Below are 19524 nucleotides of genomic sequence, written 5' to 3'. Positions count from 1 at the left end.
GAGATTTTCTTCGATCGCGGCCTTCCTGCCCGCCCAGTCGAGAAGGAGCTGGAAATTGAGCCCCGTGCTTCGAATATGCCCATGCCCTTTGGGTTCTCTTCCGATGATTTTAGCTCCCTCCGTGGTCGGACCAAGGACATTCTAAGTGTTATTGTGGCTTTGCTCTTCGGCGTGAATGTGAAACGTTAAATAAGGGAAAGAGAGAGAGAGGAGAGTCTGATAAAAGAGGAGAGGATGTCGCGGCTAAAACATTAAGAAGAGAGAGAAATGTCGAGAGGAGTGGATCGAAAAACCAGACATTCTACATCAAATGATCATGAGAATGCGGGTCGTTGAACATCTTAAGGTCACTTTCATGACTAATGACTGATATGGTTCCTGTAATTCTTCATATACATATAACAGAGCATTGCAATGATGTCAACGACAATGCGGAGGGTAATGTTATTTTTAAATGACTTGATCATTTGTTGATAAACATCTTACATATTTAAACTCACAAATAAAAACCACACAATATCTTTAACAAACCGTTCAAATTTCAAATAAAATACTCACCAACGGGCGACACACCATTACACTTTTAACACTTGCATTATCCGATACAGTTTTTGTGCACCTGCATCTAGTCTTATTTTGCTCACCTCATTTGCCCTGGCTACTTCATCCGAGCCAGACGGGTTTACAAGCTTTTCACCTCACTTGTGTTGGCTGGTTCATTCAGCCTTGATGGCTCGCAAGACTTTCCACAGGAACTTTGACTACATCACGGCGTACTCCAATATCAGAAGCAAGACGGCTAACACAGTACATGCCATAACCGAAGATACCGCCAGCAGCAAAAGTAGCAGCTAATAAGTATGATGATGCCTGCCCACTCCGGCCTACACCGATGTTTTTGCTCACAACAAGGCATGTTTTGCAGTAAATTGCGAAGTCTTCACAGTTGTTTTTGAAGACATTGTAGACGCCAAATCCATTTTGAAGAAGATATCTAGCACGGTGGAGGACATCTTCAGGTGGGTCAGATGAGGCAAGTGTGCAGGTTCCTGGTCGAGCTGCCATAAAAAATGCTGCTGAGACACCATACTCAAAGCGGTATAGATCACCACCCATGAGAAAACAATCCAAGCATGAAGAAATGACTCCACGAAGCCTTGATTGGCCGCCGCATTTTGGACATGGATTGGCAGCAGAACGAGTGGAAGATGAACCCCGAAAGAAACGGTCCCAGAAAGTTCCTGGGCCACTTTCTTGACCTCCTGTAGTGAAGTTGATCACCATTCCCTCGCCAACATATATTCCTGTTGTACAAAAAGCAATAACCAATGCAAAATAGCCATTTCAGTATAATTAAGAAAGAAAAAAAACGATCCTTGCCATTCCAAAAGAAGATTTGCAGAATTTTAAAATGTGGTTTCAAAAAACAACTACAGCATGCGAAAAGTTCGAAGGTTGCTCGATCATAGTATGGACAAATAAGGACATCTAGAAATTGTGATAATTAAGAACTTCTAACTTTCGGAAGAAGAATATGTAACAGGATCACAGCCACGGCACTCATCATAACAATATCACCTTTGTGCCTGTTTGAAAGGGCTTACGTTAGACTCAAAGTGACTTATTTTGGGCAGAAGCCTGATTGAGAAATGGAGTGCAGTTTGGAAGGATTTAAACCCAATTGAACTCATCTTTCATAAGCTCATTGTACAGTTCGTTTCCCAGAACTTGGAAGTTGGATCTTAATTTTGAAGAGTTTATTGGACCATTGATGTGTTAGAGCTTATTGCCCTGTTAATATTTTTCTCTTACTTTTGCCATATTATTTCCTCATATTCCTTTCTTGGTTTTTTTCGACCAGCGCTTGCCACCTCAAGTAAACAGATTCTTCATGATGACATATTACTGATCAATTTAAATTCATTCCTAGAGTGAGCAAAACAGGGATAGTCAAAAGAATTTAATGTTTTCAAATTTAACTCATTCATAAAATTTTGCTTCTTCATATTAAATTAATTTAAATTTATTATATTATGTCAATTCATTTTTTTTAATCACGTTTTGTTTTATATTTAAAATATTTTGTATGATTTCTCTAAATTTTAAAATTTAATTCACTTATTAAATTTCACTTCTTTGTATTAAATTCATTATATTATGTAAATTCATTTTTTAATCATGTTTCACTTTATATTTAAAATTTTTTTTATGATTTTGCTAAATTTTTAAAATTTTATTCACTAATTAAATTTCACTTCTTCATATTAAATTAATTTAAATTCATTATATTATGTAAAATTATTTTTTAATAATATTTTATTATTTATTAAAACTCATATCCATTTTAGTAATTTTACATTCCATTCATTCAATATCTGTTTGGAATCATAGTAAAAATTCTTTGTAAACATGTTTTACGTAAATTAAGACAAAACTATTCTCACATACTTATCTCGTGTTACGTAAATCACTATTGAAAAGTAGGTTATAAACTACTTATAAGTTATTCCATTTTCCTTTCTGCAATCACATCCACTTAAAATCTTTTATATAACTAACACATGCAAAAGATCGATGTCACCTGGGAACTTAACATATAATAATCCCTAAACGACACAACACAAACTTGCAAATTTGACCAACAAAGTTTAAACGATAAACAGAGATATCTAAATAATCTAATATTTATGATGAAATTAAACGGAACAGCCGCTATTCCCGCCAATCAAACAAACCCAGGAACCAAAGTATAACCAGAACCTGCATAAGAAACACATATAAAAAACACAAAAAGCAAAACTGGAATTCGGAAAGAACCCGACACAGTAACCCGATTAAAATTACACGCATCAATGACCAATAGTAGAGCAGAAAACAGAAAGTAATCGAGGAGGATAAGGAGAAAAAGGATGACCATGATGCGCATAAATGTGTGCCTCCCTCCACGAGTAAATGTGGTCACCGGGCTTCAGTTCTTCCCGATCGATCCTCTTCCCTTGCATGATCCCTCACTCTGGGTTTGTTCGCCAACTTAACTCTCGGATTTATACGGCTGAAGAAAGCAAGGGAATTTAATGACTCTCGCTGTCGGAAAAGGAGAAATCGAGCGAGGAAGCAAGTGGATTAAACGCAAATGTTTTCGTTCATTCCTTCGTCTCTAGGCCTGGGCTTGGGAGAATAAATAAGGCATAAGCCACGAGAATAACTCTGCTTAGAAATTCAGAAAACAACGTACAACGTAAAGCTAGTCATATCCATTTCATCAAGCTGTCTCGTCACAGTACTTATTTCTGAAATACTATTATTATTTAATTATAAATTCATATAAACATAAACATAAGATACATAATTATATATGGCTAGATAATTTAATGTAATGAATATGAAAGATTTGACTAAAATATTTTTTATGATAAAAACATTTATTAGCTAAAACAGACATCTTTTTGCTTTGGAAAAATTACAAAAAAAGACCTTGGAATTGCAAAAACGCAGATAGGGACCCTTGACAATTTCACTTTGGGTTTTGACAACTTCAGGGCATATTATTCTTGTCAAAATCCAAAGTGAAGTTGTCAAGGGTCCCTATCTGCGTTTTTACAATTCCAAGGTCTTTTTTTGCAATTTCCCCTTTTGCTTTTAAGTCAAAATAAAAAAATGTTGGCAAAAAGTACAAAATATGAAAAGGAAATCCAATGGAAAAATAATTTTCAAATAAATTCATTACTTATTTTTATTCTATAAAATAAATATTGAAATACTATTTACAAAATACAAAAATTATGCTTGTAAAAATTCTTTTTTTCCCCCTATATGCTAATTTGGTATCTAATTTTATAGGCACGAATTTTTGACAAAGTTGAAATTTCAACTTTATTTAAGAAAAAATAGAGTATTTTTCAAAATTACAAAACGGAGAGTAAGAGGAAAAATCCCCCCTAATGCACAAAGTGCAGAAGGCAAAGAAATATTCTTTTAGACGCTGCGGTGGTATTTTGTCCTTGTTACTTACCCAAATCTCACGATAGGGAATCTCCACCTTGGATTTTTCTTATATTGAGGTTGTTAGACAACAAAATATCGTCTTTTTACATTTTAAGTTCACATTAACAAGGTGAACCAATTTATTTTTGGCTTTTAATGATAACAAAGATTTTGTACTAACTTTTTTCAAAAAACTAATACTGTTAATAATATTCCAATTCCACTATATTTATTAATACTCCTATTATATACTACCTCCGGTCCTAATTATGAGAGCTAGCTGACTAATTTTAGGAAATTAAGGAAAGAAGTTAAGTTAAGTTATTTGTAATAAACATGTGTTATCTTTTCTAAAATATCTTTACTAATTAAGTGTGTTGATTAGAACTATTATTGTTAGAAGGATTATCTTTAAAAAAATGTATAAATATGAGAGACAAAGTAGATTAGAGTCTTATATTTAGGATCAAAATAAAAGTAAAAAAAATCTTATATTAAGGATCGGAGGTGGTATATAATCTATTTACAATAACTTGCATCTCATTAATGGAAATTGCATGTCAAATAAACGCAGAAAAGATCACAAGAATAAGCAAATCATTATAAATACGTCTGATGCATCAGTAAATAGATAGGATTTTAGATGATGTTTGTTCAGTGTTTTGAGGAAGAAAAGATAAAATTTGAGGCATAATTATTATTGCTGTTTTATCAATATAAAACATATTTATATTCAATAAGATTGACAAAATTACATTGGAGGAGCATGTAATAACATCTGTTACAAAATTATTGAGATTTCACAAGAAGATCATAGATATTGGTGACATTTTGAAACAACCGTTCGCATAATTGTCATACCATTATTTCAGTTAATTTAGGGCTAATTAATTTAATTTATTTTAAGTAATTTTGCATGATATGAGATAAATATAAGTTCTGTCTCGCATGAAAGTAGCTTTTAAAAGTGGTCTCAAACTTAGTCGAAAACATTATGATTTATTAGTCCACAAGTAATATTAAAATGATTTAATTATTTACAATAAATATGTGTTGTCTTTTCTAAAATATCCTTACTAATAAAATATATTGGTTAGAATTATCATTATTATAAGGACTATCTTAAAAAAATAAATAAATATAAGAAACAAAATGAACTGAGGTTTATATTTAAAACTAAAATAAAAATCAAATAAATTCTTATTAAGATAGTATTTATATAAGAACAAAATATCCCTTAGATTTGGAAAATAATAAAACCAAAAGGCTAAAGTATTCATTTAGTCTTTTGACTTTATATAAGATTTCAATTTAACTTCTTAACCTTAAAAAGTATATATTTAGTCCTTTAATCCTAAAATTTTTTAAAAAAATGAGGACACTAAGATCTTACATGTTGATAACATATTCTCAAATGTTAGTATGTTAAGTTTAATTTTAAAAACATTCATGAGTGTTACAAAAATGTCATTAAAACTTAATGAGTTTAGGATTAAAGAACTAAATATTTGCCTTTTAAAGTTAAAAGATCAAGTTAAAACATTATACTCCTCCGGTCCTTATTATAAGACCCAATTTGACTTTTTATTTGGTCCTAATTATAAGACCAAATTCATTTTCTCTCTTATATTTATGTATTTTTTTTTCAAGATAATCCTTCTAATAATAATAGTTTTAGCCAATATACTTAATTAGCAAGGATATTTTAGGAATGACAACACTTATTTATTATAAATAACCAACTTAACTTACTTCCTTAATCTCCTCAAATAAGTCAATTGGGTCTTATAATTAGGACCGGAGGAGTATAAAGTTAAAAAACTCCGAATATATACTTTGGTCAAACTAAAAAATTTGAAACTTGGAAGTCCAAGCGTCCTGACCTTTCAGCTCCTTTTAAAAAAGTCCAGCCAACTTCCAACAAATATGTGTGCTTCCCCTTCCCTGCCCCGTCCATATTTGGCTACCCTTTTCCCTCTATTTTTGTGGTTGGCAATCCTCCTCCGTCACGGCCGCCTCTCCGTCGCGTTGTTTCCTGCTGCAGGTCGCCGCCGCCTTATGGCTTTTCTCCCTTTCTATTTGTGCTACCGCCAGGCCGTGCAGAACTTTCTTCATCGGCTCCTACTTCTTCTCCGCCAGCCGCCCTCCCGATGATTCAAGCCCTACTCAAACCCTTACTTACCTTCACCCACATCAGATCCTTCGTCCCCGTTTACGTCATTTCCAATACCGACGATAAACTCTCATTCAGCGCTGAGATTTTCTTCGATCGCGGCCTTCCTGCCCGCCCCGTCGAGAAGGAGCTGGAAATTGAGCCCCGTGCTTCGAATTTGCCTGTCCCGTTTGGGTTCTCTTCCTATGATTTCAGCTCCCTCCGTGATCGGACCAAGGACATTCTAAATGTTGTTGTGGCTTTGCTCTTTGGCGTGAATGTGAAACGTTGAGTAAGGGGGGGGGGAGAGAGAGAGAGAGAGGAGAGTCTGATAAAAGAGGAGAGGATGTCGTGGGTAAAACATTAAGAGAGAAATGTCGAGAGGAGTGGATCGAAAAACCAGACATTCTACATCATTTGATCATGAGAATGCGGGTCTTTGAACATCTTGAGGTCACTTTCATGACTAATGACTGATATGGTTCCTCTAATTCTTCATATACATATAACAGAGCATTGCAATGATGTCAACAACAATGCGGAGGGTAACGTTATTTTTAAATGACTTGATCATTTGTTGATAAACATCTTACATATTTAAACTCACAAATAAAAACTACACAATATCTTTAACAAAGCGTTCAAATTTCAAATAAAATACTCACCAACGGGTGACACATCATTACACTTTTAAGACTTGCATTATCCAATACAGTTTTTGTGCACCTGCATCTAGTCTTATTTTGCTCACCTCATTTGCCCTGGCTACTTCATCCGAGCCAGACGGGTTTACAAGCTTTTCACCTCACTTGTGTTGGCTGGTTCATTCAGCCTTGATGGCTCGCAAGACTTTCCACAGGAACTTTGGCTACATCACGGCGTACTCCTATATCAGAAGCAAGACGGCTAACACAGTACATGCCCTAGCCGGAGCTGCCCCCGGAAATGCCGCCAGCGCCTGCCTACTCTGGCGAACACGGCCTGTTTTGCAGTAAATTGCGAAGTCTTCACAGTTGTTTCCGAGGACATTGTAGTCGCCAAATCCATTTTGACGATGATATCTAGCACGGTGGAGGACATCTTCAGGTGGGTCAGATGAGTCAAGTGTGCAGGTGCCTGGTCGAGCTGCAATAAAAAATGCTGCTGAGACACCATACTCAAAGCGGTATAGATCACCACCCATGAGAAAACAATCCAAGGTTGAAGAAATGACTCCACCAAGCCTTTGTATTGAATTAACAAGTTCGTGACAGCATAAGAGACGAACTTGTTAATTCAATACAAAGATAGTAGTTATGTCTTATTTATTTCCTTTTATTATAGATTGTAATATGTAGTTAAAAACAAAACCTATTACAAATGCTTTGTATCGATGTATTATCTTAATTATTATGACATTTCTTTATTTATATTTCTTTTATTAATATTATACCTTATATTCTCAAGCTAATTATTACTTACTTTAATAATTAATAATTAATAAATTGTTTTAAGACGTATTTATTCTATTTTATCAAACAATATCATCCAATTTTATGTTTATAATCTTCATGAAAAATACATGATTTTCTATTTGCAACAAAATAATTCATCTTCTCTAAAAATATTTTTACTCTTATATTTTATGAATATATATATGTGGTGACAATTAATTAATTAATTGTATTAAACATCAGAGGTTATTATACATGTAGTATGTTATTACAAAAAGTAGTTGTGAAAAATGTTATGGGATTTCACGTTTAAAATCTTTAAAGAAAATTAATATTTTTCTGTTAGCAAAAAAAAATTCATTTTTCTATAAACATATTTAATATTATGTTTTATAAATATATATACACATATTAATTATATATTAATTATATTATCTTATATATTATTAATTATGTTAGTAAAAAAATTTTCATTAACAATTTTATTTCTTTAAATCAAAATATATCATAAAATCTATCCCTTATATAATTATCATATTAACTTATACCCATTTTAGTAATTTTTACATATAAAAAGTGCTTCTGGTAATAACTATCCAAAAACCAAAACCATGGTTTTGGAAAAAGCAAAATTTTTTTGCTTTTGGAGAAAAAAGGAAGAGTGTGAGAGCCTATAGGATATGTATCTTGTTGTTTTTTTTATAAACATATTTTTTTATAAACATATTTAATCTTATATTTTATAAATATATATATACATATTAATTATTTATTAATTATATTATCTTATGTATTATTAATTATGTTGGTAAAAAATATATTATTAACAATTTTATTCCTTCAAATTAAAATATATCATAAAATCTACTTTTTCTGTAATTATCATATTAACTTATATCTTTTTTTAGTAATTTGTATATATAAAAAGTGCTTCTGATAACAATTATCCAAACACTATCACTTCTCAGAATCACTTTTTTACAAAATCTATTCTTCACAGAATCTATTCTCCCCAAAATCTATTCTCCAGAATTACTTTTTCAAACCACAGTTTGGTTTCATCTAAACACACCTTAGACCGGCGATCTAGTCGAAAACATTATGATTTATTAGTCCACAAGTAATATTAAAATGATTTTTACAATTGAAGGCCAATATTACTTTAGAGCGGCGATCCCCTTAGAAGCAAAAATACATTTTAACTCAATCTTATTTAATTTTTTATTTTAATAATAAAATTTAATATAAAAATTAGTTGACTAATTTGAATATATTAAAAAATTAATTAGATTAATTATTTGTAATAAATATGTGTTGTCTTTTCTAAAATATTCTTACTAATTAAATATATTAACTAGAATTACTGTTATTATAAGAATTATTTTTTTAAAAAAGGACAAGTATAAGAAACACAATGAATTAGATTGTATATCTAGAACTAAAATAAAAATCAAACGAATGCTTATATTAAACATCAGAAATAATATTTATATAAGAACAAAATATCCCTTAGATTTGGAAAATAAAAATTATCAATGATCTGGTAATCCGATAACATAAAAATTCTTCTCTAAAACCAAAAAAGTTGAAACTTGCAGTCCACGCGTCTTGACCTTTCAGCCCTTTTTAAAAAAGTCCACCCAACTTCCAACAAATATTTGTGTGCTTCCTGCCCCGTTCATACTTGGCTACCCTTCTCCCTCTATTTTTGCGGTTGGCAATCCTCCTCCTTCTCCTCCGCCATGGCCGCCTCTCCGTCCCGTTGTTTCCTGCTGCAGATCGCCGCCGCCTTATGGCTTTTCTCCCTTTTTATTTGTGCTACCGCCAGGCCGTGCAGAACTTTCTTCATCTCCTCCTACTCCTTCTCCCTCCGCCGCCCTTCCGACGATTCAAACCCTACTCAAACCCTTACTACCTTCACCCACATCAGATCCTTCATCCCGGTCTACGTCGTTTCCAATACCAACGATAAACCCTCATTTAGCGCTGAGATTTTCTTCGATCGCGGCCTTCCTGCCCGCCCCGTTGAAAAGGAGCTGGAAATTGAGCCACGTGCTTCGAATTTGCCTGTCCCCTTTGGGTTTTCTTCCTATGATTTCAGCTCCCTCCGTGATCGGACCAAGGACATTCTAAGTGTTGTTGTGGCTTTGCTCTTCGGCGTCGGATGTGGCGCCCTTACCGCTGCTACCATGTATTTGGTGTGGTCTCTGTTTGCTAACCGCTATGAGTTTGGTTCTTATGATGATTATGTCGATGAGGATGATAATGATGATGGCGTCGAAAGCCCCAAGAAAATGGGGTACGTAAAGATTCCGGCAGCTGAGTCCGTGCCTGCACCAGCCAAAGAAGCAGTATGAGAGTAGCTACTCATGTAACCGACGTTTCGAGCGTGGGTCAAATGAATTGTCCTTGCGACCCTATTGTGGATTGTTAATAAGCATACTATAATCTAATAGAAAACGGGCAAACTTATGGTCTGTTCTAGTGTCTGCTAGTGACATGATTACTGTTCTGCTTATGATTCACGTACTAAGATTCACGTACTAAGCACTGAAATCTCGTCTGTTGTATTTTTACTATCAGTTCTCGTTGGGATTCTTCCTTTCGAATGCTATTAGTCTATAATATTATATATCGACTACTTATGAATTATGATTATCTCAAGTTTGGATTTATCATATGTGGGTTCCTGAATTCTATATCATCAATTCATTACATTGTACTATCTTCTTTCTCTTAGCATTGTGCCGCAACATTGGTTATCATTCCGCCATCATCGTATATATGCAGCTTCCGATTATGTCATCTAATCAATGATGTGCTTAGAACAAAAGTTTACCTTTTAACTTGTTCTATAGATTTTGAACTTTTATCTTCTATATAAGCAAACTGATTTGTTTCAGGACCCACTAGTTTTATAGCCATCACTTTTCTCGATAAAACTGGTAGCTAGATTAGCTAATCCATGATTCCTGGAGGATTATCCGCTTTTGTTTCTTCCACATTATTTAGCTTTGTACCTTTATATTAAATTGATGTAAACCATGTGGAATAGCGATTATTATTAAATTACATCACTATAGAAGTTAAAGTTGTTATTGAATTTTGTGGCTTCCATAGTGAAGTTCTATAGTAATGAAGAGCTTCTAAATCAAATTTCTCCTAGTTGCAACATGATAGAATTATGCGATATGCATTGTAAGAAGTAAAAGCGGTTGGGTGTTATAATTGCCTTGTTTGCTTTTTCTGCTACGAGTAGTTTCTTTCAACAATTGATCCTTTGCAAATCATCATCTAAGGCAGTAGAATTGCTGGTAGTGTAACAGAATCAGTTTCTGGTTACCAAGATGATTTGTCGCCTGAGAACTGTGTTGTTCTCTGTTTAAGGCCTAGCTCCCTACGGGCTCAATTTTTGTGGTATTGAAGATGCGTTTGGAAGTTAGATTATCTGCTACAATCAATTAATCATCAATTATTCATTAGACTATAATACGTATTCTATGTATGATAAACTTAGATGTGAGTTGTAGAATCCTGCAGACATGCCTATGTGATTGACCTCATCCCTTAGTGCTCGTATATTTTTAGGTTGAAGGTGAGTGTTGGGAGGGATGACCAGGCTTTAAGGCAGCTTGAAATTACTCAATATTTAACGGTGGCGTTGTAAAATAGGAACATTTGCTCTTTCATCTTTCATGAATTCATGGGACTTGGCATTAGGCACTTGAGCTTGGCTTTTACTTGATTTTGGATGGACCTTCTTTGATTTGTTCTTTCATCTTTTCTTCATCATATATCTTACCATGCGTAGCATTGTCACTGGTTCACCTTACTGATTTAGTTCTACAAACATTTTCCTGTTTTCCTTCTCGTCTTGGCATAAGCTTGATGATGATGAAAGAACTCAGATAAGGTGGCATTTGTCTTGTGGGTTAGGTCCTTTTCATTCTTCCCTTTCCTACTCCATCACTCTCCCTTTTTGAAGGCATAGCCAGGCTAGCCTGAGCGATTCTGAACGAAGTTAGCTCTAAAAACAGTTTTTTAATTTTTAATTTTTTGTTTTTTTTTTTTTGGGGGGGGGTTGTAGTTGTTTGAATGTCACTTGGTGAGAATCACTGGCAAATGAGACAATGTTCCCCCTTTTTTTATCTGTTCGTTTGTTTATCTGTTTCTTTGTTGGTGAGCTAAACTTTTCACGTGTTTTAATTTGATTTGAAAAGTCTGTGTTCTGCTTTGTTTGTAGTAGCTCCTCGAAGCTTAAATTCCTTGGTAAATAGAATTTTTTGTGAGCAGATAAAGATAATGTGAATTGTGTGGACCCCTGATTGAATCCGGTTCATTTCCTCAACTTTCTATATGGACTTCACATGTTTGTTTTTTGCCCTTTCAAGTCATCAGAAGTAGGCATAATTTCATTTCATTGAGCTTAGTGGAAATAGGGAGGCATTGATTAACAGACAGTGTCTTAAAGTGTTTGAAACCGCAATAGATTCAAAACTACTACTTGTACCCGACGTCATTTTGCTTTAGTGCTTCTCCTACTCATCTTCCCACGGCCTCACACTACTAAATTCTGCTGCGGTGCTGGCTGTGAATTTTGGCTGCTATCCTTGTGTGAAAGAAAATCCTACCGAGAGGCTCCGTGAAGTGAAATGTAGTGTATTTTCCTCCTTTTTTTTTCGTTATACACACACACACACACACACACACACACACACACACACACACACACTTACTACCCTCATTATTACAATGCGCTTTGCTAAAGCACGCTCATCAGAATCCAATTTGAGATTAATGGCATTCTGTAGCTTCTCCAACTTCATAAACCAAGCTTGAACTCTGCCTTTTTAATATCAACTGTGTTGTTCAAGAGATCAGGTTTGAATTCTTTGCTGTTTTGTATTCCGCCTCGCTTTTGTCTCGAGGTTTCATATGCTTGGCTCTTGCATTCTTACTTAAGATAGCGTTTCAATATCCGTCAAAAAGTGCACGTTCCCAGTGGGAACTTGAAAACATGGAGATACCATTTAGAACGTTTGCCCAACTGAAAAGATTACTTCAAGGAGGATTAAATCGGAAAAGGTTTGCCACGAGTATCTGATCCATTCAGGTTCTTGAATTAATCAAACCACAAATTTTGTTTTGGGCATGACTAAGAAACATTGCTAAGCAAATAAACCGCAAAGGGTTTATTCAAAGGAACTAAAAAATTACATCATCAATGTAATCGTCACACGATAAATTCATTTGTGATGAGAATGCTTCATCTGGTGGTGTGCTTTGCTTCCCCGCAAATGGATTTGGAAGCTTTCGTTTCATGAAAGGATCCCTCGTCCCAAAATTCGTCATTCAATGCTCAATACTTCAGGGCATAACGTCCAGTGATCTCAGAGCCTCCCGTATATGGTTGGAAAATGGAAGGCAATATAAAATCCAAAGCTACGGCATTTTCAAGGCTCAAATGCTTAATAATTCATTCATTTCTGTTGGTTCCCAAGCAATTCAGATATCTAACTTGAGAGATTCCTTTGGTCATATCTCATACGTCAACATTCGTTCGGTGCTATCGTTTTAGATCCGCGTTGAGCCAAACAAATGTTGGGAAAGCATTAATTCCTCCCTTGCTCCCCGTGGATTCTTTCTTATGATTCCTTCCTTGTTGGGAAGCCTAATAAAGAAAAATTAATGTCAAACAAGGGGCAAGAACCTCTTCTTCAGTTTATTTATCATCACCATTATCTTCTAAACACACAGACTTCAAATGATTCTCCATCTCAAGCAAAGCCAACATGATATCTTTCGTGAGGTGATGAGAATAATTTCCAGATACAAATTCACAAACTGCTCCATTTATTTCAATCGAGCTGCTTCCAGGGACCTTTCTCACCTCCTTTTCCTGCATTCCTGTCCGTACTTTTGCTACGTCATCCCATTGTTTTGCAGAAGCAAACAAGTTTGAAAGAAGAGTATGGACTCCACCATGGTCCAAATTCTGCTCATTCAGGAACTCGAATATCCCTTTAGCTAATTCGACTTCTCCATGCATTCTACAAGCATTCAGTAATGCGCCTAAAACGTATGAATCTGGCTCCATCGGCATCTTCCTCACCACACTTTTGGCCTCTACCAGCATTCCTGCTCTCCCCAAGAGGTCCACCAAACATCCATAGTGCTGAATCCATGGCTCAATCCCATAATCCTCTCTCATGCTTTTGAATATTCTCAAACCTTGATCTACCAAACCCATTCTACTGCATGCACTCAAAACACTTATGAATGTAACTTCATTTGGTGCAACTCCTTCACGTTGCATTCTCTCAAACAGTTCAACTGCACTTGCACTCTCATCATGGTTGGCTAAGCCTGAAATCAGAGAAGTGAAAGCAAAAACATCTCTAATGGGCATTTTATTGAAAACATTATGAGCAGTTTCAATGCTGCCACATTTGGCGTACATGTCAATAAGAGCAGTACCCAATGTCGTATCCAACTCCATTTTGTTCCTATCCACATATGCATGTATCCATCTCCCCTGATCTAATGCACCAAGTGAAGCACAAGCTGTTAATGCACTCACAATCCCTGCAGGTGTAGGTCTACATCCAGAAGAAAGCATCTCACTGAAAAGATCCAAAGCCTCTTTGAAAAAACCCAATTGAGCATACCCATTGATCATTGCACTCCAAGAAACTGAATTCTTCTGAGGCATTTCATCAAACAGTTCTCGCGCAACCATCACCTCTCCCAACTTTGCATACCCATTAATCAAAGCCGTCCATGTGATAACATCCCTGGTCAAGCTCGAATCAAACAGTTTCCTAGCTGGGTCCATTATATTACAAGATGCATACAAATGTATCAACCCGTTTTGCACAAAATCATAGGATTCCCAACCCAGTTTGATGACATGGTCATGGAGCATAAACCCCATGGATAAAGCAGAAAGCTTAGTACAAGCTCTTAAAAGGAAAGAGAAAGTGTAATTATTAGGCAAAAAGCCATTCTGGAGCATCCTAGTGTACAGGGACAGAGAAGTGGTGGGATCACCCTTTTCTTCAAAAGCTCTGATCATGGTGTTCCAAATCACAGTATTCCGACACGGCAGACAACGGAAGAGTCGGTAAGAATGATACAAATCGCCGAAGTCTGAAATTGCACAAGTGGAAATCACTTTACTTGCTATGAAGGGATCAGATATATTGCCTGAAACGGTGAGAAGAGATTGGATTTGCTTGATGTGTGACAATGTGAGGCATTGATCCAAGAGTGATAATAATGCTCTCTGACTTGATCCCATAATAGACAGAACTGGAAATTGTGGTGTTTTCTGTGCAAATTATGGTGTTTGAATCTCATTTCCTTTGGAATCTGAAAAATAGATGGCGACTAAGAGAAGAACGAAGTGACATATTATTGATTGACGAATGAGAAAAGTAAGATTAATTCACCGAACAACGCTTCGCATGCAGTTCATGGCGTTCCATGCAGGAATGGAGAACGAGTTCTGCCTTCCGAGATTAATCCTTAGGATCACCGATCACGTTTAGTATTCATTTTCATCAAATGTTATACCTTACATGTAATATACTTGTATTTTTAAAAAAAGATAGTTTCTATTTATTAAAAATAATTAATTTAATAAATTTTTTTAATTTATCTAAATTAGACAAACTAATTCTTCTATTAAAAATTGGAGGTAATATTTCGTTTTATATATCATGATCAGATAACAAGGAATTTAAGGAAATCGACTTGCGAAAGAAAATACTTTCCGTATTCCTATAAATTAATTGAGATTCAGTAATTTTTATTTAACTTGAAAATGTAAAATAATAATTCCGATAAATATATTTTTCTGCTGGAGCATATTTCTTTTTTTTTTTTGCTAGAGTTTTTTTTAATAAACAGTTTTTATAAAATTTAAATATATTTTATTCTTCGACTTAATTCCTTTAAATTTATGAGATGGCTGCCTTTTGTTTCTCATGACGTTTGGTGTTCTTGTTTCATAGAGTTTCCCATTTTTTGTAGTAAGCTTGACGGAACATACTTAGGATTATATGACCTCCCTGGTCTTGGGTACATGAAAAATTTGTCAAAGCTGTTTTAGTCTAAAATATAAGAAACAAATAGGTTATGTCTGTGGCATCCAATAAATTTTTCCACCTCTATCCATCATTAATTAAAAATTTTAATTATCTATCATTAAACTGAGGTGATATGTTTAAACATTTAATGGAGGGCGTTTTTCATCAAAAATAATTTTTGACAAATTTAGTAGGGCAAACTAACTAATTTTAACTGTTTTTTAAATATTTGTGGGTTAATAGTTTGCTTCTTATATTTGAGATTGGAAAAAAAAATTATAATATTATTATATAATCATGGATCCAATCACAGCCGCAGTAATTGATGAAATTAAGCATGTGGTAGTTTCAAATAGCAACTTCAATTTCAATGGACCAGAGAGTAGAGACTATATAAAGTTGGAAGTGGGTAGTTGGATTCTTTCTAATGGAGGCAGTGTATGTGGAAGAGCCATTAGGGATCCTTTAGGGTCTCCATTTGTACTGGTCTAGAGAGTATATGAATGTTTTACTTTTATCCAATTGTTTAGAAGCCATTAGTTTAATTATTAGGGTTTATATCAATGATCATCCCTTTCAAAACATTAATCATGACACTAAATCATTTATTTATGGAGATTGAAAGGTTTTGATTACACATAGTTAGGGATAACTTTTTATTTGTTGATTACCATCTCCGATCCTAATTATAAGATTTCGTTTGTAGTTTACAGATGAGGTCTTATAATTTTGATCGAGGTAGTACTTAGCAAAAGTCTAATGCAGCATAGAGGCTAACTATTGTACCCTTGATTATCTCTACCTATTAGGCAAGAAGCTGTCATTGATAAAGGATGTTAACTCAAGACTCTTGTTGTTTGGTTCTTGTTGATTTATTAATGTCATTGAGTATTTATTCTTTAAAGAAAAAAAAGAGAGAGAGTAGATACACTCATATCATTGAAGGGTAATTGTATATTTTCAATCAACTACCCTTGCATTATAAAAGGTTGATTGAACTTCACAGAGTATTTTGCTTCTTCATTTGTCCCCTTTGTATGGCTCTAATATGGATGCCACATCCTCCATGCCAAAGTCATTGATCTGTGATCCTCAATGAGAAGATGGAACATTACCAGAATGATTCGTTATCTTTCCACTGATATGATTAACCAAATTTCTTGGGTTAAGTCATCCGACCCTAATGGGGAAGATGACATTCTTTGTTGGAAGCCTTCTAGTGATAAAGACTTCCATATCAAATCTGGCTACAAGGCCATTGAAGAGCAGAAGACTAATGCTAATTCTGAAATCTTCTTATAAGTACAAAATTTAGAAATGGCCAACCTATGGGGGAAAAAAATCAAATCCTTTCTTTAGAAAGCTGCCTAGGACCAACTTCAAGCTAATTCATTAATGTTGAAGGAGCTGGCATTTGCCAGAGAAGTTGTCCTTTTGGTTGCGATTCCCTTGACACTTCTCTCCATATTCTTGGGGATTGCCCCAAAGCTCAGCATGCATGTTTGGCTTGAATATGTTAAATGTTCCAAACTTTTAGCTTTTCTTTGCTGCCCCTTTGCAGGACTGGATCTTATGGGATGCAAAAAATGAAGTGGCTAGCTCAAGATCAAGTAAAGTGATTTGGCAAAGGTTGTTTGCACAAGTTTGTAGGAACATGTAGGAAAACTGGGTGTAAAAGCCTGCATTCCGACGAAAACTTCCCTCAACAAGATATTACTTTCATCAGCGCTCAAAACATAGTCATTGACCTCAATTTGGAAGTACACATGAATTTGTTGACTACCATGCAAAGGAATAGGCACTTCAAGCGAATCCCCTTCAATCAAGATGGCTTAAGACTAGACGTGCACGTGTTTTTTTTTTTTTTATCAAACACAAGTATCGTCCTATTAGAAACAATCTTGTTTGAAGTACTATTAGGTATTAAATATGGATACTCTCCCAGCAGATTCAAAAAGGGATGGTACTTATGGTGGCGTTATTGGGAATTTACAAGGAAAGTGGATAAAGCGATTCACCAAATATCTAGGATATCTTCTAAATACTGGAGCTGAATTCTCAAGCATGTTTGAAAAGCATAGGCTTTTGTTAGGATGAAAAATGTCCCCAGGTCAATGTTCAGTATGACTCAATTGAAACAATCAATCTTATCCAAAATGAGTACTTCCAAAATCATCCGCTCATCAGCTCTATAAAGAGTTATAAATCATCCTATCATGTACGATTGAAGTGTGTCCATTAACCACTTTTTCCAAAAGGCAAATAGCTGCCTAAATTGACTTGCTTCTCAAGTGAACCTTTATAGCTTCGATGTTAAAACTCTTAATAACCCATCTCCAGGGTGATGCAGCTACCTTTTGCATTCTCAAATGTCATAATTTGTTTCTCTTTGCATGATTTGGACAGGGCACAGTCAATCTCCCACCAAAAAAAGAAAAAAAAAAATCAAGCAAGAATACTTGAGGAAACCTGGCCCATACTAGTTTTTCTATACTTAACCTTACCTAGGCAAAATGCAATAATTTGAAAACTCAACCTGTATACTTCTTTTAGATCCTGCATGTCCATAGGAAATAGCTTCTTATCATTAAAGTTTTTTTTAATGTTAATCTTATGTTATCCCGCATCTCTGAACTTATCGCTCTGATAGAATGTCTCATTCGAGCACTATCAAGAACGGTTTCAAACTGATGCATTTCACTGCAGTCAACACAAGTTGAAAATAGGCACATGTATATTATCTCAACTTCTTCTAATCCATCCTCATAGAATCATTGAAGGAAGTGTTGGTGAGACCATACATAATTCTCATAGGCAAGGTAATATGTAATGGTAAAATCAGAGTAATATACAAGTAGAATTATCTCTCGGCCATGGGGAGTACGTTTTTGAACTATTTTAATACTCATACAAGCCAATTGAAGATTGTCCAGAAACAAGATCGAGATTCTGCTCTTGTCCTCAACCTCTATCCAGAGTTAGGACCTGAAGATTCCAGTCCCACCACTGCTCTCCCATTTTCTGGATATCTTCAGGTGAAAGGTTTTTTGATGCACCAAACACTATTGACAGATGATCTGCAAGAATTTTTGCAGGAAGTCCACAAAAAGTAGACAGAATGAACCAAGTATACACCATATGCCGAACAATTTTAAGCAGCAAACTAAAAATGCAAATGAAACATGTACTTGCTGCTGAACAGGGAAATGTCAAGAGAGCGCCCAATTGACCCTGATTTGTAAACCTGTGAAAAGAAAGAGTTCTGATGAATCTTGCAGATTATTTGTCAATAATGTTCGGTGCATCAAAATAATTTCACTTGACAAATGTCTGGGTTTGATTTTATGAGTCAACCTGCCCAGAACTTTGCAATAATTCTGATGAATCTTGCATGCAAGCATATGAATAACCCTGAAATTCAGAATCCCCTATTTGCATGGTTGAAGTATCAGTATCAACTGCTGAAGGTGTGTAAGCCGGGACGGTAGTTGGGAGCACAAGGCCAGATGAATCGATATTACAAAAGAGAGTAGGATTTTGGTTTTCTGAAGTGCATTGTAAAGTGCTGATGCAGAATCTTTTCCACTATATCGTGCTTGTGACATCAAACTTCCAAAGGCACTGACCTGCACAGGTGGATGCTTCGATGTCCAAGATTGTTGGGGAACTTGTTCAGTCACCATGGACTGACTTGTTCTGGATAGGTTTAAAATATCACTACCACTCCCTTCTGGACACAGTGAACCAAGTACATTTTGCATGGGGGAAACTGATGAAGAGAACTTCATGCTTGAATCTAAGAAGTCTGGTTTTGAATATGATGGTGAAGGCACATTAGAATGCCGTAGCCTCTGATGGAACTGAT

At 35.1% G+C, this 19524-nt stretch overlaps 3 protein-coding genes across 3 annotated transcripts; 1 reads left to right on the top strand and 2 right to left on the bottom strand.

Annotated features, from left to right (window-relative positions):
• Positions 1-409: 409 nt before the first annotated feature.
• Positions 410-3169, bottom strand: LOC114753556 (uncharacterized). Its single transcript, XM_028942240.1, has 2 exons — positions 2915-3169; positions 410-1304 (listed from the first exon to the last, which is right to left on the bottom strand). Exons 1-2 carry the CDS (start codon positions 3000-3002, stop codon positions 721-723), a joined length of 672 nt encoding a protein of 223 aa, XP_028798073.1. The 5' UTR covers positions 3003-3169; the 3' UTR covers positions 410-720.
• A 6065-nt stretch (positions 3170-9234) lies between these two features.
• LOC114753557 (uncharacterized) lies at positions 9235-10291 on the top strand. Its single transcript, XM_028942241.1, has one exon. The coding sequence runs from the start codon at positions 9312-9314 to the stop codon at positions 9924-9926; it is 615 nt and encodes a 204-aa protein (XP_028798074.1). The 5' UTR covers positions 9235-9311; the 3' UTR covers positions 9927-10291.
• Positions 10292-12713: 2422 nt separating this feature from the next.
• LOC114753568 (pentatricopeptide repeat-containing protein At5g66520-like) lies at positions 12714-15007 on the bottom strand. The gene has a single exon (XM_028942256.1). The coding sequence runs from the start codon at positions 14867-14869 to the stop codon at positions 13292-13294; it is 1578 nt and encodes a 525-aa protein (XP_028798089.1). The 5' UTR covers positions 14870-15007; the 3' UTR covers positions 12714-13291.
• Between the last annotated feature and the right edge of the window lie 4517 nt (positions 15008-19524).

The sequence above is a fragment of the Neltuma alba genome, unplaced genomic scaffold (assembly GCF_004799145.2).
Source record: "Neltuma alba isolate B1F8T4 unplaced genomic scaffold, ASM479914v2 tig00007991_pilon, whole genome shotgun sequence".
In the NCBI taxonomy this organism is placed as follows: domain Eukaryota; kingdom Viridiplantae; phylum Streptophyta; class Magnoliopsida; order Fabales; family Fabaceae; genus Neltuma; species Neltuma alba.
This window is presented reverse-complemented; position numbering and strand designations above follow the sequence as displayed.

Bases quoted from the DNA above. Each gene is read 5' to 3' on its own strand.
- LOC114753556 (XM_028942240.1), bottom strand. From the start codon at position 3,002: ATGCAAGGGAAGAGGATCGATCGGGAAGAACTGAAGCCCGGTGACCAC. The intron at 1,305-2,914 runs GTCATCCTTTTT...TTTGTACAACAG, and splicing joins ACACATTTATGCGCATCATG to GAATATATGTTGGCGAGGGA.
- LOC114753557 (XM_028942241.1), top strand. From the start codon at position 9,312: ATGGCCGCCTCTCCGTCCCGTTGTTTCCTGCTGCAGATCGCCGCCGCC.
- LOC114753568 (XM_028942256.1), bottom strand. From the start codon at position 14,869: ATGGGATCAAGTCAGAGAGCATTATTATCACTCTTGGATCAATGCCTC.